General features: G+C 31.3%; 3 protein-coding genes across 3 annotated transcripts; all 3 read right to left on the reverse strand.

The window, feature by feature from the left end:
- Positions 1 to 1,678: 1,678 nt before the first annotated feature.
- LOC113865500 (DNA replication licensing factor MCM4) lies at positions 1,679 to 6,621 on the reverse strand. Its single transcript, XM_027500098.1, has 18 exons — positions 6,523 to 6,621; positions 5,765 to 6,433; positions 5,548 to 5,676; positions 5,366 to 5,447; positions 5,003 to 5,135; positions 4,847 to 4,918; positions 4,626 to 4,748; positions 4,433 to 4,546; positions 4,142 to 4,354; positions 3,962 to 4,060; positions 3,616 to 3,776; positions 3,207 to 3,303; positions 2,958 to 3,119; positions 2,509 to 2,589; positions 2,352 to 2,430; positions 2,118 to 2,254; positions 1,980 to 2,033; positions 1,679 to 1,898 (listed from the first exon to the last, which is right to left on the reverse strand). Exons 1-18 carry the CDS (start codon positions 6,557 to 6,559, stop codon positions 1,824 to 1,826), a joined length of 2,517 nt encoding a protein of 838 aa, XP_027355899.1. The 5' UTR covers positions 6,560 to 6,621; the 3' UTR covers positions 1,679 to 1,823.
- Positions 6,622 to 9,592: 2,971 nt separating this feature from the next.
- LOC113865205 (protein SHI RELATED SEQUENCE 3) lies at positions 9,593 to 10,469 on the reverse strand. The gene is made up of 2 exons (XM_027499611.1): positions 10,241 to 10,469; positions 9,593 to 9,954 (listed from the first exon to the last, which is right to left on the reverse strand). The coding sequence occupies exons 1-2, from the start codon at positions 10,467 to 10,469 to the stop codon at positions 9,593 to 9,595; spliced, it is 591 nt and encodes a 196-aa protein (XP_027355412.1).
- Positions 10,470 to 12,901: 2,432 nt separating this feature from the next.
- LOC113865515 (histone chaperone RTT106-like) lies at positions 12,902 to 14,127 on the reverse strand. The gene has a single exon (XM_027500118.1). It carries the CDS (start codon positions 14,036 to 14,038, stop codon positions 13,496 to 13,498), a length of 543 nt encoding a protein of 180 aa, XP_027355919.1. The 5' UTR covers positions 14,039 to 14,127; the 3' UTR covers positions 12,902 to 13,495.
- Positions 14,128 to 22,863: the final 8,736 nt, after the last annotated feature.

Below are 22,863 nucleotides of genomic sequence, written 5' to 3' on the forward strand. Positions count from 1 at the left end.
ATAAAATAACTATGATTGATATAAATGGTTTTTGGTACAAATAATTTAGTATAATTTGCCCGTTTATATTTAATTTTTAATATAGTACTTTTTTTTCTATTATTCTCTTTATTTTTTTTTACTTTTATTATTCACCGTTATTTTTTATAAATATATAAAATTATAAATAATGGATGACAATAAAAGTATAATTGAAGAAATTAATAAATAATATGATCTTAAATTTTTAAAATTGATAGATAAAATTAAAAATTTCTTCTAAAAAAATAAACAAATGAAAAATTAAATGAGCAAGGAAAGTGATGAATTATGGTAAAATCGCATGTTAAACAAGGGAAAAAATAGTCAAATATTTTTTTAAAATGGAAAAATTATGTAAAGTTAAAATAATAACTTTTTCTCCAACTTTGATTTGAAGTGGGCTAATTTCACGAAGTATAATAATTAAAGATTCTTGTTAATTAGTGTTCTAATGATATTAGTTGTTAAATATGGAATTAATAATTAAATTTTATTAAAATTACAGTATAAATGTATTAATGTTGGTTAACATTTTCTCAATTTAAGTTAATGGTGATTGGACACATCCTTTAAAATTTATTTAACTTAAATATTTTTGTACTTTTATTTCATGTCTTTTTATAAATAATTATAAAAATGACACCTTTTTATTCTGTTTTTTATTTTAAAATATTTACATAGAAAATTGTGAAAAAATTATTTCTTTAGTTAACATGTGATGTGATTTTATCATAATCCATCACTTTTTTTTTTCTTTCAAATCTCACTTATTTATAATTTTTAAACAAACACTTGTAGTGTTTTTATGTTAAAATTTCTTTTATCTCCCTAAATCACATATGCTTATATTTTTTAACTTAAAATTTATTATCTTTTCCAAATATCAACTGCTCCACTAATACTTGTTAAATTTGAATAAACCCTCTTTAAAATGCTTAATCTTTTTCTACTAATATCCTTTCAAAAGACAGATATTGTCCTTTTTTTTTTATTCAAATTTAATCTTGTGTATCAAAATTTTCAAATTTTATAATTTTTTCAACAAATATATGTTTTTATATTTATTTAAATTAGTCACTGCACAAGTAAACTGTAATTAATTATTCCTTTCAAACTACAGGACAAGAAATTCCAGTAGCTGTCACGGACATTATGAAACCACCTACATTCGGGGATTCGTGGTGCGACATTATGCAAATGTGTCCGTTTGCTATCATTGGACCCCAGACTTTTTCTTATGTATGCATATATATATTGACGCTTTGTTTCGAATGCTGTACGAAAATACAATTTGATGCATTACATAAAGGATATGCAGATAATTTAATCAACTGCACAATATACTGAAAATATCAAATTCTACTATTTTGTATTCTTAGAACCGCAGGCATCTATTTTAATGTTCTATGAATTATATTAGAAAAAAGTTAAGATCAAGTTACTTCAATGAAAATTCGTATTGAAGTTATTTGACGTAATAATCCTTTATAAATATTAAATTTTCTCAATTCAACACGCCACAATATCGGTTTCGTTAAGAAATGTATATGTTGAAATTACATGAAATGCTTACCTAGTAAAACTATTTTATACTTCAGACAGGGGCAGGGTTACAAGAAATGAAATAATCACCAAAAATTACATTCACTAAACACCTACAAATTTACTGTATACATAAAACTATATATGAAACATTTAGCACCGGGTACCGAACTGTTGGCTAAAAGGGTTACAATTAATGCAGAAAACCAGTAGCCACCATAAATATCAAAGTCCACTGAGCACTAATGAGCCTCATGTAATCACGACCTTTTTAAGCTGTCACCATGCATGGTAACAAATCCTTCGCTAGCGAGAGTAGCAATTGCATTCCTCAGCTGTATTAACACGAGTTTAGTCCATTAGTCCACTAAAACACAGGTTTAAAAATTGCTTTTTAAGGGGAAGGCCACACTTACATCAGTAAGATGAACTTCAATGCCAGTATTCTGTTTCTTCAATTCTTCCAACAACTAAATGATCATTTCATCCATGTTAGAACGTCATCGCAACATTGACAATCTAGTGTAATGTTTCATAGAGCAAAGCTAGCATACCTCCAATAACCTCATAGATGGACCCCCAATTTGCATCTTGTCCATGATTATGTGGCGAGTTGCTTGTTGCAGACTTTCTCGTCTCATCCTTTCACTTGCCGAAACTCCAGTGGTAATAAGATCCATGTCAATAGTTCCTGTGAAGAGAAAAGGACATGAAACGTAAACATATTTCGATCTTGTTTGTTGTCTAGGTTAAATATAGGAGAAAATCAGGCTTGTTTAGGAAGCTACCAGTAGAGTGATCCGTTGCAGACTGCTGCATTGCAACTTCCAGAAGCCGAAATGCCTCCATTACATCACGCTTTTCAACCTGTGTGCGTCAAGCTATTTAATAACTGTACGTGCTATTCCATTTTTACACATCACGAAGAAATAAAGCTTAACAAACCCATTCTGAGAAGCGAATCCGAGCCAATGCTTCACTGAGGCGTATCAGACTCTCAATCTGTCTTGGTGTCGCTGTTATCACCTGTTTAATTGAATGACAAGATTAGCATACCTAGCAAAGAAACTATTAAGAAAATCCAAAACAAGCACGCATACATATCGAAGAGAGTATGAAAACTGAAAATCGGCACAATTCCAATATCAGGATTTAATTCATTCACACCATAGACATCAACACAATTTATTTGTAGACAATAACGGAAACCTATCATGCACATCATTCTTAATTGTAACGAAATTACTCAACTCATTACAGCAAACAAAGGGAATTCATGATCTAAACAGATTGTTGAGCAATTGAGTAATATTCTAAGAAACAAACATTTTAATAGCACCCAACAAGTAAATATACAGAAAATAAAATCATTTTGAAGAAATGAGAGGTGTTACCTTTTTGCTACTCCCAGGAAAATTTCCTCTTCTTCTTATTTCCACGTAACCTCTAGTCAATTCTTCAGCAGCTTCATCAGACAGCTGTGGGTGTATGTGCTTTCGGGCATAGCTAACATAATCAGTTAGCGTAAAAAGGTCCAATACATCCTGCTCCATGTTCTATAATTACAGACACAGTACATTGTAAGCAAAAGCACTGAAGTTTGGATCTTAGTCTAGAATGAGACAATTACAAGTTTTCTGGACCTCGGGATTCTCAAAGTGTAGGGAAACAATATGTTTGGCAAGTCGTCTGTCAGTCTGTTCATCAGCCTTGTCAAGAATCAAGTAAATTAAATCAAACCTGCAAGAACAAAGATCAACTAAATTCATAGTAACCACTGCAAAATTGTTGAGTAACTGAAGTTTATTTTTACTGGGCATCATTAAAAACCTCTATTTTAATCCCTACTTCTCACACTTCGGTTTGATACAGAGAATTAACTGATTAATGGCATGCTTAATATTACTCTTGCTTGAGAATGAATCATAAAAAATTTGAAGCAATGCCAGGGTACAAAATAGCTAACAGCATTAAGATGCCTATGTAGGAAATTGCATAAATATGCAGCCAGACCCATAATCTAGTTAATGGAGCTTATGTCCAGCGTCTAACCTGGACAGAAGTGTGGGAGGAAGGTGTATGTTGTCAATAACGGACAGACGAGGATTATATCTTGATCCACTAGGATTTGCGCAAGCCAACACTGAAGTCCTAGCATTGAGGGAAGCAATAATACCTGCCTTTGCTATTGAAACGGTTTGTTGTTCCATTACCTGGAATAGAAAGTAATGAGTGCATTAGTCTTCAGTCATTCGATAGTAGAGAGCTGACAGTCTTAGTCTTGAGGGAATTGTCGAACATATATCTTATACCATACAAGTTTTGGAGAAAGAATAGACAGATATGACTGCAAAAATTCTTTGTTTGCAACTATATATAGACAAAGAATGTAATCAACCTCATGTAACATGCTCCTTGCATTGTCAGACATTTTGTCAAACTCATCTATACAGCAGATTCCTCGGTCACTCAAAACTAGGGCACCACTCTCTAGAACCTGTAGTGCAAGCAGAAATAATTAGGTTCCATTATGTTTCTTGTATGGAAGAATAAAAAATCTTGTATTCATGGTCCATACAGTTTCGCCTGTTTCAGGGTCCTTGGTTACATAAGCAGTCAATCCAACAGCTGAGCTTCCTCTTCCACTGGTGTAAATGCCACGTGGAGAGAGTTTGTGTATATATTGAAGTAGCTGGGATTTGCTTGTCCCTGGATCACCAACAAGAAGAATATTTATATCACCACGGAAGCTAGCACCAGAAGCCAATTTCAAAGCATGGCCACCAAAAAGCTGCAAAGAAGTACAAACTAGCATCTTTAGAAAATTAGTCAAATAATCAATGAATGCATAATTAGGAAGATGTGTTACCTGACAAAGAAGACCTTTCTTCACATCATCGAGCTCCCAGATGTTTGGTGCCAATGATTTTGTCAGTCTTTCGTATATATCTGGCTGTTTTGAGAGCTCCTTCAGTTGAGCCACCTGCAACTCATACAGGCATGCATTTAGCAAGTGAAAAAGGCAAGCAGTGGATTTCAAAGATAATATATAGAAATTGTACTTTTTCTTCGTCAAAGAGAACTTCTTCTGCGTTTCTGCCTGCGCCGTTTTCAACATCCATTGCATCATCTACCAGCATCCTGGACTTATCAGTCTTCTTTATGTGAAGACAATCAATATATGTCTACAACATGACAAGGACAAAACAAAAATCAATTGGACAAGATACAAAATGTGAGGGTGGAGCTCTAATTGTAAATGAGTTAAGAATGTAATGCATACCTTGAACAATGACTTGACAGTTCTCTGAGTTGGTCCAACCCTCACACTCATAGCCCTATAAATACCAGTCACCTGATGAAAACCAAAAAACTTGTCACGATTAATCAAGCTTATAGGCATTGACTTGTCACAAAGTATGACATTGTATGGTCTCACCTCAACTCTGTCACCTGGCTTTCCAGCATCCACAAGCTTGTCATGCATCAGCAAGCTGACTGTGTGAGGTGTACCTCCTTCTGGTATCTCATCAGGTGTTTCCTGGAGCCTCACAATCTGCTTGTCAGTGAACCTGATTTTAGAAAGTAAAAAAAATGTAAATCACAATTTCATAGTTACCAGATCTGAAATTCAAGAGCATAATTTTAAGCAGAATAGTTACAAATAATCAAGAAAACTTTTTAAAATAGAGGCTAATGGCCATAGTCATCATCCCATTTATTTTATGGGTTACTAAATTCTTCCCACTATACTTCAATTATAAGCTCTTCCTTATACAAATTAACCACAGGTGTGGATTACCTGCATCGGTTGTGAACCAGTGTCATGGAGTTCCTAGATTGACACTCTTCCCTCAAGCATACAGTGGGTTCAGTTATTCGTCCTAAAAGTCACAATAGTCAGCCAAACACTACAAGTGTAAAAATAAGATTAAATTGATAACTCACTACATAAACAAGCAGAAATGTCCCAAGGAAAGTTACCTCTCTCCACAGCAACTGGGTCAGAGCAGAATCCACAAACAAGACACCTAAATATAGCTTCCCTAATTTCCGGTATGATTGAGCTACATCTTATGATCATTCCCTTCAACGACACCATCCTCTCAATATCTATAACAAAAGGGGTCCTCAGATCATTAAAACAGCCCAATTGCCTACAATAAGACACAGAATTTTGAATGATGCACTAAATTCTCACCTGATGGGTTCAAATTCCTCATTGAGATTGAAGTTTTGAGATTGAAAATCCGAGTTTGAATGTGCTTCTCGAACATGGGTTTGATTCGGCTGACCATATTCATCAAAACCAAGTCAAATATTGCAAGCACCTCGAGGGGGTACCTAACCATCTTGGTGTACAAATCAGGGTCATGATCAAACACGTCACACGCATTAACATACAGAGAATCCCCTTCAATTTCTATAACCTGTTTGATCAACTTCTCATACTTCCCTTCCGTATGCAAATGTAACCCATCGTCATCACCCTGCGACGAAGATGCTTCTCTGAAGTCCCTCAAAAACCTCTGAATCGCATCGTTCACGTCTTCCACACTTATATTCGTACCCCACACGAAGGTGGGCCTGACGTCGTCCATGTCATAACCGTCGCCCCCGTCCGACGAGACCGGCACGTCGTCGGTAGTGGAGGTGGGCGTGGCGGGAATGCGCGCGCCACCACTGATGCCGCTGCCTCTTTGCCGGGAGCGTGAGGGAGTTGGGGTTGCATCAGAGGAGGCGAAACGGGACCGGTGCGGTGGAGTTGCAAATGCGGAGGGAGTGGAAGAGCGACGGCGGCGTCTCTGAGCCGGCGAAGAGAACGTGTTGCCGACAGGACTAGAGAGGGAATCGTCCGGGGATGAAGGACCTGAAACGGAGTTTCAACGAATTTCAAATCAGAGAGAAAGGAAAACGGAAATCACGAGAAGAAGTTAGAAAGAGCAGAACGATACGAACCGTTGTTGAAATTCATAGGAGAAGAATCGGAAGCCATCGTTTCTGTGCGCTGAAAGAAAAATCAGAAAGAGGTAAAAGAAGAGTGTGAGGAAGTAGATCAGTGAGTAGGGATGAATAGCTGCAAGACATGGCGGGGAAAGAGCCGTGGTTTTCCCGCCAGAATATGTGGGCCATCTGGGCCTTGAATTGTCGCGCGTATCAGCTAGCTAACGTAAGCCAATTAATGGCAAACCTATGTATACTTGGGCTTTCTCCCTCTGTCTTTTTGTTTTTGGGCCTTATGTTTTTTGTGACTGACATAGATACTAAAATGCTTCGTTAACAAAATCCTTCTAATTGGAGTAAAAGTGTGCTTTTTTGTATGTAGTGTATAGTTGTAATGATTGATTATACCACGTGATTAAATAAAGTTATAAATGAAAGGTGGAAAAATTACTCCAAACCCCATAGCCATCATGAATAAAGGTTGTTTGATCTAAGAACTTTCTATATTTTTACTAATACTAGTAAGGATGTCAAATTTCTTGTACCTTAATTTCTGTACAATTTTCTTATATAAATGAAAAAAATTATATATTGCAATATTTGTAATTATTTAATAAAAATAAAAACAAAAAATGTTTCCTCAAACCAAACACCCTAACATTTCAACAAGTGTTCGAGGTAACTTGGTCACTTTAATTTTCTTTTGCAGTACATTTAATAAATAATAAAAAAAACTTTTATCAAGAACCCACCGTTCCTTTAACAACCACAAAGTAATGTTCATCAATTTTTAAAACACTTTGGTTTAAAGGCTTTAAGCTTCTTTTAGTCGATAATGACATATTACGTAATATAATATTTGTGGTGATTAGATCAGCATCTAATGGCTGGTTAATTAGATTAAGTAAAGCACAAAAAATACACTAACTATGCTACTTTTAGCATAAAATATCATAGACACAAGAATCAAATAAGCAATGTGTTGATGTGTGTACGTTCTCATGACATCCAGCTATGGACGAATTACAGATAGATAAACTTAAGTATTATATATCATGTCTGGAAGTTGGAACTGACATCTAACTATTAGTGAAAGAAGTGATTTTGGGTCAAAGAAAGAACAACTAAAAATGGGGGGAACACAACATTGACAAGACCTATATATATTAATTAATGGGGGTAGAGAGAGGAAAGGGAAATATATGCCAATGCATGATATACTAATTACTTTTTATCTACTCTTTAAAAACATTAATCAAGTTCCAAATAATGAGGCATATTATGATCAGTCTAGCTAGAACTTCGAATTCCATAATTTGAGTGGCAACATGGTGAGGAGCTTGACACCATCTTCAGCTTAATAAAACTCGAACGCTGTTGTTCAATATAAAAGAAAAGGGATGTTTGGAGTTCATATTATTATTAATTAAAAGCTTTGCCGAAAGACGTGATTTCATTGCTAGGTTTACTTTAAGAAAGTTGATGTTCTCATCCTACTCTTTTCCCACAACGTCCTCCATTTGAACATTTGTGGGATAGAGAATCCATGCACTCTGGAAATTTCTTAGCATAGTTAGTTCTTGGACAGTATTAGACCTAGCTGATATGTATTTCGATATTTTAAGTAGATTTATATTGTTGATATTAATAAAATTTTGTATGATACTATTTTTTTTATCACATCAATTATTTTATTTCATTCTTTCTATATATATATATATATATATATATATATATATATATATATATATATATCTTTTCTATATATATAAACATCATAAAATATAATTCTCTTTCAAGCATATAAAGGATATATTCCCAAGCTGTGTACGAGTATTCCTTATAGTTAGTGACTGCCTCTTTTCTATAAAAAAATTTGAGCGCACTCGGTTTATGCTTTTGCTGCAAAAGCTAACTTGAACTAAGTTTCACAAGATGCCTGGTCTTGTACTCCTGCTTTGTCAAGAGATATTGAGGACAAGTACTTCTTGTACCTATATAAATTTTCCAGAATAAATGTATTTGCTCATAAAAAAATAAAAAATAAAAAGAGGCTGGCCTTATATATATATATATATATATATATATATAACAACACTTTTGTACAGCATCCAAAAAAAAATAATCTATCATTTTAAATTATTTAGGGTTACGGATGATTCTTCCCAATTAAGTTCTTAAGTTTCCCTCGTATATTATGTACGTATATATTTGCTTGTCTATAATAGATATGTATATGTGTGTGTTCATGCGGCGCATGTATGTAAAATTCTACATGGGAAAAGTTATATATAATTTGTCTCAAACGCATTTCAACTTTTCAAGCAAGGCAATAAAGAAAAGGAAGATTCAAATGCATTCTCATATTACAACCTAATTAGGTAACTCAGCAATCAGCATTAATTCTGGTCTGGAGAGGCAAAGAAAAAAAGAATGACTTTCTGGATGTTTTTCATGCATCGAAACAAACAAAAGCGCCTAACACTTTGAAAAATCCTTGGCTTGCCAACCACAGATTATCTTCATTAGTTATGTTATCATGTGTGCTTGTTCCTATCTAGAAACATTGGGTTTGGTCCAGCTTACAGACACAACAGTACACAACTTGTATTTATCAAGTATTAAATATTGATGATAATGAAAACTTGGTTATTTGTCCCGACTTTGCTTATTAGAGTATAATGGCGACAAAAGGGACTAGAAGTAGGAACATTATGATTAACAAAAATGTAAAAAGTGATTCACAACAAAACAAGAAGACAAAACTGCCAAACCTATATGTAGGGGCAAGCTAGCTACATGCTAAATTAAATATCAAACTACAGGTAACAAATTAAATGTATAATATATATAACTGAATTGAATCATTGGTAACCAAAACAACGAGCAGCTCCCTCAGTCTAGCTACATTGATTAAGGAATTTGTCTCCCTTATGTTGCTTAGTTCTATCTGCTTCAACAATAAAGTCCTCCAAACAGGCGTTAACTGAATTAGTAAGTATTTTTGTTCCATTCTATTCTTTTCCCGCATCTAATTATAAGTACCTTAGCTTCTCATTTTTTGGAGTATCCAGAAAGAAAATAGTTAAGGTTTTGGGTGTGACAAGTATGTCATACCGGGCCTGAAGGAAGCAAGGGGGAACGGATGCGATGGAGGAAGAAAAAGCTCATGAGTTGCAGGGGCTGATAGTGGAGCCATAGTTGCACTTGCACCATCACTGCTAAGATTGAGATTGTGTTGCTGATCAAGAGGATCCATGTCACCCCTAGCATTGAAGCTTTGTTCAGGGCCTTGATCATAAAGAAGACCACTGAATACATGTCCTCCAATGTTCACAGATGTCTGGTAGGCGATTTCATTGACCGTATCATCCATAGAGCGCACCCTAACGCAGCTGAATAACGCCATGGAACTCATCACTGCAGGAAATTTGAACTCCTCTAAACCTGAATCAGTAAACACACACACATAATATTAGTGCTATTTATTGGTTACATAACAAAAAATGAAGGGGGGTGGGGTGAAAAAGGAAAAAGAACAAAAAAAAAAACAATAATTTTGAAACCAGATTCAAGTTTGAGCTGAAAGATGATAATAGGATGAATAAGTATATGCTTTTATGAGGCATAGAACTTTAACAGAAAAATTTAGGGAAGAGAAAGTTAGGGCTCTAATATTATTATATGTAAGGATGTTAATTTGGATTATAATGGAGAAGTGCATGTACAGTACTTGAATATGAGCTCTGCTTGTGCCTCTTAGGAATATCTGGTGGCTGCTCCACTCTGTGGCGCCTTCTATCTACAGGAATCCAAGTGCTTCTGATGTGAGTTTGGCACTCGAACCCTTTGTTCTTGCAGCAAGTTCTGCACCTTGAGTATGCACAATCCTTCTTAGCTTGGTTCCCACAATCATGACACTTTGATCCTTTTACTATTTCTTCTTGTTGCGTTCTGGACATGTCTTTTTCTCTCAAAGATGCAGTACCCTTATCAACCTTTTGGCCTTCCTCTACGATCTGCCTCGAGTAGAACTGCAAGTAATATGGATGTGGAATAAAGCAACAATTTTCATTATATATGAGCACTTCAAACGAGTTCAAAAAAAAAAAATTTACGCCATGGTAAAGCTGTGTATACAAGGGAATAAATTCTAGTTTTGAGAGTATGAACCAATATTTATAGGAAAGGATCATATATATACAACAAAATGCAGACATATATTAATTTATATATGTAAAGTGATTTTTACACATCTTATAAGAGATTAAATAATTTTTTAACTGTCTGTCAGAAATATCTTGGTTAAAAAAATAATGCAGCCATACCAATTGATAGAGTTTAGGGTGATTTTGAGTAAAAAAAAAGAATCATCAAATTAATATATGCGTCTTAATATATAGTTTCTGATTCGGTGTCTCAAATTTTCATCTCTTTATTATTAATGGTGTGGTGCAAATATCAGCTGTTAGTGCGATAACAAAATTATAGGGACAAAAGTTACAAGAATTCACAACCAAATTATCAACTGATTCGGAGCAAAAACAAACAAACAAACAATTATTTGTGCCTCCGATGGTTTGGTCAGAGAAACGACCAAATTTCTGATTGATTGAGACATTAATTGAAAAGTGGAGGAAAATTATTGTTTGACATCTCATTCTGGAGTGTAAAGTAGATAGAGAAAATAGAGAAATAAAAATCTTAGATATTGGACCATACTATAAAAAAGGTCTACATTAGATAAATACAATACAATCAAACTATATATTATTTTACAAATTAAAGAAATTAAACTCAATCAAGCTTTCTAAAAGTCTTAACACAATCTATTTCTATTCCAGAGAAGGATGAATGCAATCGAGTTAGGCTTATACTTGTTCCTCCTTAGTCCTACTATCAGGGAGACAATGGTTAGACTTGGAGGCTTGAAGAACATTTTGCAATCGGGGCAAACGAAGATAACAAGAGAATGAATGTTTATTTGGATTAGAGTTTGCAAAATTTATTTTATGAAAATGATTTCAGATAAAAAAATGGTATAAGAAAATTAATTTGTTTAAAAATATTTTAAAATTTTGATTTTTATATAATAAATAATGTTAAAATAAAAATGATTAAATTACATCAATGCAAGATATACTCACTTTTATATTGTTTATTGAATAATTTAATATTAAAATAAACTGTTAAATTAAAAATTACAACTATATAAACTATGTTTATAAAATTTCAAAACAATCCAAAATTGTTTGATGTGTGATTCATATGCAATAAAGTTAATGTAATATCTTGTTTTTAAAATATATAAAAATGGAAATTATTTTATTACAATTTTATAGTTGCTCAAATCATTTTCATTTTTAGGTACAATTGTGATACATATACTTTTTTTACTCTTAGTAAGAAAAATTATTTGATTCTAATATTTATTTCTAAAGCTCAAATTTAAAGCTAACATCTTTTAACTGTTCATCTAAATTATATCATCTTTAAAATACATATATATATATATATATATATATTTAAAAATATTATTTTGTATATTTTTTTGTAAGCACTTTGATTCAATACTTAGTTAAACATTTAAAAACTTCAGACGAGCGTTAATGTAAATTTACCCTTAAAAGGTATGTAAGTCACTTTTTATCAACTTCCTTTAAAGTATACAACTTCTATTGTTGAGATTTCATTTTGCTTTTAACAATTAATGTATACTTAATAAAGAATAATAAATAAGATATCAATTAATAGATAAATGATATAATAAAAAATTAGATAATATTTTTTAATTCTCATACAAACTTTGAGAATCTATTTGGCGAATAAAATGAAAAATGATAAAATACCTGTTTTGTTTATAACATTCATTTAAGCAGCAAAATATGATAAGTCAATGTATAATAAAATTCTCATAAATTTATCCTATTCTTCTTTCTTGTATAAATTTTTTAATACATAAAAACATAATTTAAAAATAAACAAAAAATGATAACATAAAATATTTAACTCATTATTTTAATATATATTAAATATATAAAATAAAATAAAAAGCTATTCTATGTGTTCCAAAAGGTCCTTCCTTAACTCGAGAAGAAGAGAAAAAAGGAAGGTAACATTTTAGGTATCATTTTGGGAGCACATATTCTTAGAGACATTAAATATATTAAATTTAGGAAGAATTGTTTTTAGAGTTAAACTTGAGAACAAGAGAAAGATTAAAAAAAAAAAAGGTTTATTTGATAAAAATATTTATTTAAAAATTTTAAATGTGAGAGAAAATTTTTAAAATCCATTTATTTATTTTTTCTAAACTCCTATTTTAAAAAATTTTCAAATTATTATTTTTATCATCTTCTTTTCTTTCCTTTCCTTTTCCTTCTTTTCAGTTTTTCTGTCTCTCCAAACTCGTGTAGATGTATCTTGACACTACATAACTGGGGGAGAAGCCGATGTTAAATTGATAGTTCCCATCTAACGGATTGTTTAGTTCAAAAGAGGGGAACAGTTTTGTAATGAAATCCGCTTCAACAAAAACAAGAAATAGGTTAAAAGCGATTTTTCAGCCACAATAATTGAAAATCAAATTCATAGTCCTGCTTCATTCTCCTTCAAAAAACAAGGTGTTTTCTCTGCAGAATGGATTTCAATTCAACATCCTTAATCTTTGATCCCAATTTTGGGTTACCAGAATCAAATCCGAACCATTTGCCTTCACAAGAACCAATGTAATTTACCCACCAAAAACATAAAATCAGCATAACATATACAAAAGCAAACCAATTTTTCCATTGAAATATACATTCAGAATTAAAACACGGTATCCACATAAAAGAAAGACATCAATCATTACATGTCCTAATGATCTTGCTAACAGATTTCCAAATACAAATCTCAATCAAGATCAACGAAATCTAACAGTTAAACTAACTAACTAACTAACTAAGTAACTAATCCAATTCTTAAAGAGGGTCCAATCAATTAGGAATCAGTAACTATGCTTAAGGCCTAAACCATGCTTGCCACGAACACATCCTGGCCTCACAAAAAGATAAGGACACCTCTTCGAATTGTGCATTTTCGAAAATGCCCTTTTCCCTAACTTCCTCATCCTCTGCCTCTCGAACTTGTCGCTCACATTCCACGGAACAAGTTCATCATCCAAACCATACCCATCATCATCGTCATCCTCATCATCACCATCACCATCACCATCGTCATCACCATACCCATCTGCATCACCGTCATCTACGTCCTCACGGTGATAGCGGGGGTGGTGATCTTGATCTTCCACACCCACATCGCGATGAAGAAGCAGATGGCGAATTCCTTCAATTGGGGCATCGTTGGGAGAAGAACCCCAAGAATCGAACCCATCGTCTCTTCTTTCTTCTTGTTCATCTTCTTCCTCGGCTTCAACAACGTCGACGAGTTCCCACTGAAACAGAGAATCGTCGTTCACCTTCAAGAATTGAACCTGTTCGAGGAGGAGGAACTGCATCGATGATGGGGTTGTGGATTGGTTTTCCATTGTTTGGTTCTTCGTTTTCTCTTCTCTGGTTTGTTACTTGCGTTCGTTTGTGGTGTGTGTCGATGATATGAATATAATAAATTATATAAATAAACAATAAAATGCGTTACTTGCAATGCACGATACGTGTCGTTAAGAGACAACGTGACAACAGTTTTGCATACGTGCTTAAACCAATAGGCAACCAACACGTGTAAATCCGTACCGGTGGGTGCTTGGGGCTTACGCTTACTTTCAAATATGCGGAATTGAAATTTCAACCTTCAAACAAACAAACCTTATTTATTTCTTGCTTTACAAATTACAATTGCTTTCCCCAATTTCTTTTGGAAAGTGTTTTTAGTATAAAATTAGAACTATAGAAAGTTATTTTTTAATTTTAAAGCGTGTTTATATATATATATATATATATATATATATATATATATATGTATAATGTTATTTTTTTTAATGTTTAAACAACACAACTTAATTGTGTAAGATCAATTTTTTTTTCCATTTACTGGTTCAATTATCTATAAAATGTTTCGTGAGTAATTATTAATCTTATCACTGGACAGAAATTAATACAAGGCACTCTCTCCAATTGAACATTAAAAATGATATAAATTTAATTCATGTACGTAATGTATCTTATCACTGTTCAGTTGGCTCTGAAATGGAATCACGAAATTAAAGTGGAAGCACGTAAAATATAAAATAGAATAAATTAAAAAGTTTGTAAGCAACAATTTTTAATGGTGATTTTAAATAATTAAAAACAATATATATAGACTTGTTCTGGTTTTGTTGACTTTTTTCTTCCCTTCCTCTTATGATTGATTACCTAATTGTTATTCTTACACTCTCTTTTAAATGATTCATTACAATTAATGGTAATAATTTTGTTCCAGATTTTTTATGAGAAAAATAGAGAAAAGGAAAAAAAAAATGTTTCTCTCGTTTACTTGGCATGAAAGATAAATATAAAAGGAAAATGCATAATGCCAGTGTAAAAGTACAATTTTCTTTTGATAATAAAGAAAAAAGTGTAAAGGAAAACGGAAGAAAACTTAGTGAAGAAGTTCCTCAATAAAATAAATGGTAGAAAAAATTCAGAGAAATGTTTTAATATTTTTATACAATTTTTTCAATAAAAATAATAAGTATTGTGATAAAAAAATAAATGATATTAGAAAATATATTATAAAAATAGTATATAAATAATATAACTCAAAAATCAATAATACTAACAAGTCAGCGCATTCAAAATACCTAATTTTATGACGTAGTAAAACATTGTTATGCTAATGTTAATTACACCCGCATAAAGCAACCAAAAATGTGTATACGACTACTCTAAATTTCACTCGTTTTATAAATAAATATTTTTAAAACTTATTTCATCTTAATTTTTAGATTTTAAAAATTATGTTAATTAATTATTTTGTTAAGATAGAATTAAGTTAAACAGAATAAATCCCAATTCTTAATTTACGCTCAAATTATAGTAATTAAATTATTGTTATTTAACAAACAAAATTTTCTTAACTATTATTATAGTACGACCTTCGCACCGCTTCCTTCTTCACTTTCGTGGTTCAAGTTAAAATAATAAGCAATTGGATACAAGTTAAACAAATCAAAAGGCTCCGAGTTGAACGCAACAAAGCCAGAAAATGTTGAAAATCATAGGTGGGAATTCAACAAAGCTCGTAATTGGTAATTCACCATGCTTCATTGCTCCACATTATGCCCCCGAAACAAAAATTTCACCACACAATCAAAATCTCACCTACATAACTTAAAAATTAAATAAAAACAAAACTAGTATATGTGAAATTCCACAACATTCTTCAATATTAACGGTGATGATATACATTCTTAGCTAAATTCATGCACACAAAATTGAAGAGCAAGAATAATTTATCGAACATCAAATGATAAATACAGCTTGATTGACTTAGGAATGAAAATAGGTTAGAACATGTCATGTTAAAAGTTTTATTTTCAATCTGATCTAACTTAGCCTGAAACATACTAACAAAATTTGCTATAATTTTTTTTAATATTAATAAAAATATAAATATTTTATTATTAAATTAGTTTATATATATTTTTAATTTTTATTTGTGCCGTTGATAATTGTAATAATTTTTATATAATTTTTAAAATATTATTTAAGCATTAATTATAAATGTTTCATATTAAAAAATTATATTTTTATTTTTCTTGATTTTTTTTAAAAAAATTATTAAAGTATTAAAAATTTTAATTTTTTTAAGAATTATATTTTGTTTGTTTAAAGACAACTTATATTCAATAAATAAAATCACAGTAAATACATAAAATTGATAACAAAAAATAAAATTCATAAAATTTGTTGAATTAGTTAAAAAATTATTATATTTAAAAAAGTAAATAAATATTGTCATTTTAAAATTATAGATAAAAAATATTTATCTTATAAAATTCATAGATGTAGAAAAATAATATATGAGTATAGTAAGAATTAATAGAATTTATATTTAAATTAAAATAACTTATATTTCTAAACTTTTATCTTAATAAAAAAATATGTGATAAAACTTAATATAAAAATTTAAATTCAATGTATTATATAATGACAATAATAATAATTATTAAATTAAAAAATAATTACAAAATATTTAATTTATTTATTTTTTAAATTAACAAATATATATAAAATTAACTACACTATAACATTAATATAATATAAAAAATATTATTGATATAATATATTAAAATATATATTTATATATTATATATTTTTTTTAAAATCTATCTACATCTATGTCAAATTCATTAAAAATAATTATTTAAAATTTTACATATTTATATTTAGGTGTGTGACTGTGTATTGTGAATCTGATATCTAAAAACTTTTTTATAGGTACCTTACTCAACAAATTTATACCAATAAAAATAAAATACTTAGCAAGTTACAAAAAGTATATATTATTATATATAATTTATTTAAAATTATATTATTTATATTATTTACTATATGGTTCTATTATATATATATATATATATATATATATATATATTGTATATTAAATTTTTTATTTTATTTTTTACCATTTTTTAATAAAATTTTAGTTTTGAATAAAATATAATTCATATTTAAACAATTTCTATTTATTATAAATAAAAATAATTAAACATAATATATTAATATAATAATTAAATAATTAAATATTAATAATAATAAAATTAAGAATATAGAAAATATATAATATAGTATTATTATTTTATTTTTAAATTTTATTTCGTTAAGTTTTGATTGCGTCTTATTCCTATTTAAAGACTTAATTATTCTTTAACTTGTTTAAATGTAACAAATATGATAATTTATTATTAAATAAATTTATTATTTAGTATAATCGTGTATAAATATTTTTAATTTTGAATATAATATAATTTTTATTTATTATAATTATAAATAAAAAATAATAACATAGTATATTAAGTTAATAAAAGGTCAAGGCTAACATGAGTTAACATATTAGGTAACTCACAAATAAGTTAGCAAAATGACCTGCTATAGTAGGTTTTAAAAATTTAAAAATTAATCCTTATCAAATTTTGCAGATAAAGGATATAAATCTCTTAAATATTTAAAATATGTCATTCTTTAATAGAATTCTTTTTCAAGTTAATAAAAAATGTAATTGCTTATTCATAGGAAATCATATCATGTTCTCTCAAACTCACTCCTATCTTTGTTTTTGAAGAAAAAGTCAAGTAATCCTCTTTTGGAATATTGTCGTAGAAACTTTGTTTAATTTTTCTTTCTTCTATTTCAATTCTTTTTTCATTTCTCCTCCTTAATAGTATACAAACCTGTTTGTCATATCTACCATAAACCCTAAATCCACATAATCATTCTCTTTTTCGATTGTTATACTCTCAATTGTAAGGTTTTTCTATTTGAAAATATTGTATACTCATCCCAATTATCTTAAAAATAATCATTTTTATTTGATCAAAATAAGGGTGATGATTAAAGAGATTTTGTTGAATTAGAAACAACGTATGAATTCACTTTGTTATAAATTTAGCTTAAGTCAGAATTATCCGCTTAAGCTAAATTTACACAGTGATTAATGATGAGTCTATAACTCATCTAGGAAATTAGAGATTTTTGGCATATTTCATTGGATTTAAATCATAAGTTAATGCAATTAATTGGAAAATTCAATGGTATGTTGCAAGTACTGGAAAATTTGTATAGATCATTCATATTCTGATGTTGGCAATTGAATTTTTGAAGGATTTAAACAAAAAGTGGCAATTGGGCTAAAGGACGAAAGTTAAGTGCTGCAGAACACACTTTGTGGGGACACGAACTTTTATTTGTGGAGACACGATGCTGACTGATGCATATAAAAGCGAAAAAATTCTGAAAAGCATCTTTTATCTTTCTTTTTTTAGAACATTCTGGAGCACAGTTTTCTAGGTTTTCATACAGTTTTACGTAGAATAGGGTAACTAGGGTATTTTTCTTTACATTTTGGTAGAAGGATTCTCATGGGAACTTGGATTTCCTTTCCATCTTCTCTGATTTTTGTAATAGAACAGTAACACTTTCATTCTATCCTTTTGCTGTAAGCTTTTCTATAACTATGAATTTCATTTCTGCAATATATCTCAGTTTTAATTCATTTCTTTTCATAATGTCTAGCTAAATCTCTTTGGGGTTAAGTAAAGATGAACTTATACCTTTACCCATTGCAATGAACTAAGCATTGTATGTGATTCAAGATGGAAGCTTTAATCTAACTTTTTAATTATGAACTTAATGCCTCGCTGTTCTACGTGAATGGAGTTGATGAAAAGGAGTTCATTGCTGGAAAGTTGTGAACTTTCTTGGACTGGAGTTAAAATGCTTATTATGAATTGTCTAGGAATATAAATTTATGATAATATGGTCATATGGGTTTTATCCTTAATGCTGAACGTTTTTGGTTTACCTAAGGGATTAGGAGATTAAAAGTCGTTTTAGAACCAATTACCAAGGGATTAGAGTTGGATAATTGAGACAACCTGACCATTAGATTGGCTAAAATCAAAAGTTTGGAGCGTCACAAAGGTATGTTATTTTGCACTTTCTTGCTCTATTTTTGGTACACTTCTTCATCCCTCTCATGCTTCATTCTTGCATTTGTGTGCTATGCAATTTATCCTCCCAAGTTTTGCATTTGTTCTGTATCCTCTATGGGTCTTTGCTTGCATGTTGGTCCCATTTTAAATTTTGGGTATGTTTACATGTTGTGAAAAGGGTGACAATTTGTGTTTTTATGCTTGCTGTGTACTATACATAATCTAGGGCACAAAAGTTTCCCCTTTTTCTATTTTTGCATCACAAATGGTCCTTAGGTGTGTTGCAATATGTTGAAATTTTCTGCATTCTCCTCTGATGGTTATTCACTGAAATTTCTTGAAAATCCTTTTAACAGTGATGTCGTAACTGCACTATCTTTTTGATTACAAATTTCTACTAGCACTCTTGTTTATTAATGTTTAAATCGTTAATTTGTACATATATGTTTGGGTTAAACAATCTTTCTTCTATGAAGAAATTTTGTTTTTCTATGTGCATACTTTTGAAAATTTTTGTGTGCAATTTTGCTTCATGTTTTAGTTGTTAAGGAACAATCCTGGTTTGTACAGTTCATGTCTTGTAGGATAAATTTAATTGTGGAATTTCATTATCCTTTTATTTTTTCTTACAAGCTTCAATCTCTCTGACCTTTCATGTCTTTATGTATTTTTCTGAATACTTTGTTATTATGTTCTTCATTCTGGTCTATCCTCTTTATAATGTTTTTCATTTTGGCAACTTTGGAAAATTTGGTTTTGCGGTTTTCAAGCTTTTCCTGGTTAAGTTGCAAAATTGGGCATTTGTCAAATGAACAGTGCATGGTTCAATTGTGCTTTTATTTCTGGGTGTAATGCAGTCCCCTAAATTTTTTTTTTCTCACTGTCAATAATTCTAGAACATTATATCAATAGTGATACACTTTTTACTTGTTGGGGTTGTGTTTACTTTGTCTTTGCGGGTTTCTACTTTGGTTTATTCAATGTTGTCATATTCTTACTCTTAAGGGGACATATGCAACTCCAATCCTTTTTAATGGACAAATTTCATTGATCAAATTTGTACATACTCTCTTGGGTTAAATTTCAGTGCTATATTTTCTAACTATGTGTAGTCTGCATATTTGCTTATTACATTGTTTAAAAAAAAAAACAAAAAAAAAATAGGAGAAATTTTTGGTTAATGTTTAGTTGTTAACAAGCAGTTTTTGTTTGTCCAGTTCAAGTCTCTCGAGAAATATTAATTTTATTTTTGTTGCAGTTTTTGTTAAGTGTTTCAATACCCAAAATGCAGTTTTCATGTTTGTGCAGTCTTTCTTTTATGCAGAATTTAAAAATTCTGGGTTTCCATTTTTGCCTTATTTGAATACAAATTCTTCATGCTTTTGGGTCATGATTTATTTAACTATTTCTGCATTATGCTGTTTTTACATCATCCATAAAAAAAAAAAAAGAGAAAATCTTATTTTATAAATTTGTTGCACAATTTATGTATCATTTTGTGCATTCTGGTGTGTTTTGTTAAGTGCTTTTATTTATAAAACTCCCTCTTAAATTTGTTCATGTGCTCTTTGAAATTCTTGTTTGTGTCAATATCTTTAAGTGAGCATCCAATTTTTATTAAGAAGGATTTTACATTGTTCTGACTCACCATGAGATTTCACTTTCTGAAATGAGATGCATGTACACAACATTCTAATTTTTCCCCTTGCACATGCTTTTTAATTGTTAAATATCATATCATCTGTGATACTCTGAACTCATGTTTGCAAACTACATTAAGCACCAAATTTTTATTCTGAATTTTTAATATTCATTGTTCTTTAGTGGTAATTTTGTCTCTGCAAGTTTTCATCTTGGTTTGTGAGTGCTGTAAAAATTATACACAGTTGCCATGTGCATCTTAATTTTTTATTTTATTCTGCTACACAATTTTTCAGCATGCCATGGCTTCCCTTTTATGCAATTCAATTTTACCTTAAGTGGTTCCAGTTGACAACACTTGAATGCACAATATTTTTAAGTTCTAGGTGCTACAATTTACAAATACATGTGCCTTTCTTGCATAATTCTTGTGATACATTGGCTGCACTCCTCTTTTTGAACAATCAGACTTGGATTTTTCAATGTTATATTCTATTTTGTGCAGCATGCATTCTTAACTATTGCTTCATTTTTCTAGCTACAAAATTCTGTTTTGCTTGGTAATTCTTTCTTCAATTCATTGATTCAGCCTGGCACTTTTACACAGTCTTCATGTATGTGTTGTTAATGCTAATTTTATGTTAAATTGCTTTGAATTGCAGGATGAGAAGAAAAACTGTAGCTAACCGACCCAAGAGGGCCAGAGCGGACCTCTATGATTCTGAGATTGAAGAAACACTACCTGAAGGTCCTTTCCGCAGCCCCTTCCACGAGGAACATCATAACTCTAACATTAAACTGCGTAAGATTATAGAGGATCCCCATCCAGATTACTATTCAGGTGCGCAACTGGGAGTACTTATGTGGATTAACCGGAAAAGGATTTCAATCTTTGGTCCGAGAGTTCTACACAAATGGAAGAGCAGACCCTTCAGCTGAGAATAATCTTTCCCCATATCACACTGTTGTCAGAGGAATAAAGGTGTCTTTTACACCAGGGGTCATAAACAGGGTGCTACAAATCAAACGCACTATTGTCGGACCACCCAAGGATGAATACACTGCTATCCTGGAGCAGGAACCTGATTTTGAAGCTATCATTTGAATCCTATGTAAGCCTGGATCAGAATGGAGACCACTAGGTGGCCCAGAACCTCGCAGCCTGCTGGTAGCTGACTTGCTACCTATACCTCGGGCCTGGTTTCAGTTTATGATAGGCTCCTTGACCTCTGTCCTTCATGACACAACACTGCTCCTACGTCGTGCACAACTCTTGTACTGTATAGTCATGGGGAAAAAAATTAATGTGGGAAAAGTCATCCATCAAGAAATGAGGCAGATTATGGACGATGATAGTCAAAAGTCATTGGCTTACCCCTCATTGATCACTTTATTATGTGAAGATGCAGGGGTCACCATTGATCCTAATGATGTTCCTGTCCAAAAGCCAAAGTGGATCACTGCAGCCACCCTTTCCTCTTTTGTTGAGAGCTCCCACAAGTGACCAGAAAGACCTTCCATTAACCCTACTGCTCCAGCCTCTTCTTCATACACCATGACAAGCAAGCAACAATTAAACTTGGTTCTCAGCAGCATTGCTAAACTTTAGAAATCACAAGAGCACTTGCAGAAGTCCACAACTAAACAAGCCCAACTTCTGATGCAAGGTATGATGCGGCTGGAGTCAAAAGTGGATCGCATTGCCCAAGATCTACAAGTTAATGATGAGGAACTAGAGGCCCACTCCTGTGCTGAACTGTTGCACTTGCTAAATGATGAAAACCCAATGGAAGATGAAGATGCTACAGAGGATGAAGAAATTTGACCTTGCTGTTGTTTTTGTTTCATGTTCATTTTGATTGTTCACTTTATTTCATTGTCATCTTATTTTTCATGTTTAAAAGTCTGAACTTTTGTTTCTTCTTTTGAGGCATCTTACTGCCCATGGACAAATTGTTAATTTCCAGTCTTTTATATATTTAATGCTCTATTTTTCTCTAATTTTAGATCTGTCCAAGAGTTTAAGAAAGGAGCAGAGGCAAGTTTCAAGCCTCAGATTGCTCCACCACTCAGGGGAG

Source organism: Abrus precatorius, unplaced genomic scaffold (assembly GCF_003935025.1).
Source record: "Abrus precatorius isolate BTA unplaced genomic scaffold, Abrus_2018 Scaffold4, whole genome shotgun sequence".
NCBI classification, from domain to species: Eukaryota; Viridiplantae; Streptophyta; class Magnoliopsida; order Fabales; family Fabaceae; genus Abrus; species Abrus precatorius.

Coding starts and splice junctions, on each gene's coding strand:
- LOC113865500 (XM_027500098.1), bottom strand. CDS start 6,559: ATGGCTTCCGATTCTTCTCCTATGAATTTCAACAACG. Junction 5,136..5,365: donor CTGGTTCACAACCGATGCAG/GTAATCCACACC, acceptor TTCTAAAATCAG/GTTCACTGACAAGCAGATTG. Junction 1,899..1,979: donor TTGAAGTTCATCTTACTGAT/GTAAGTGTGGCC, acceptor GTGTTAATACAG/CTGAGGAATGCAATTGCTAC.
- LOC113865205 (XM_027499611.1), bottom strand. CDS start 10,469: ATGTCCAGAACGCAACAAGAAGAAATAGTAAAAGGATCAAAGTGTCAT. Junction 9,955..10,240: donor CAAGCAGAGCTCATATTCAA/GTACTGTACATG, acceptor TTACTGATTCAG/GTTTAGAGGAGTTCAAATTT.
- LOC113865515 (XM_027500118.1), bottom strand. CDS start 14,038: ATGGAAAACCAATCCACAACCCCATCATCGATGCAGTTCCTCCTCCTC.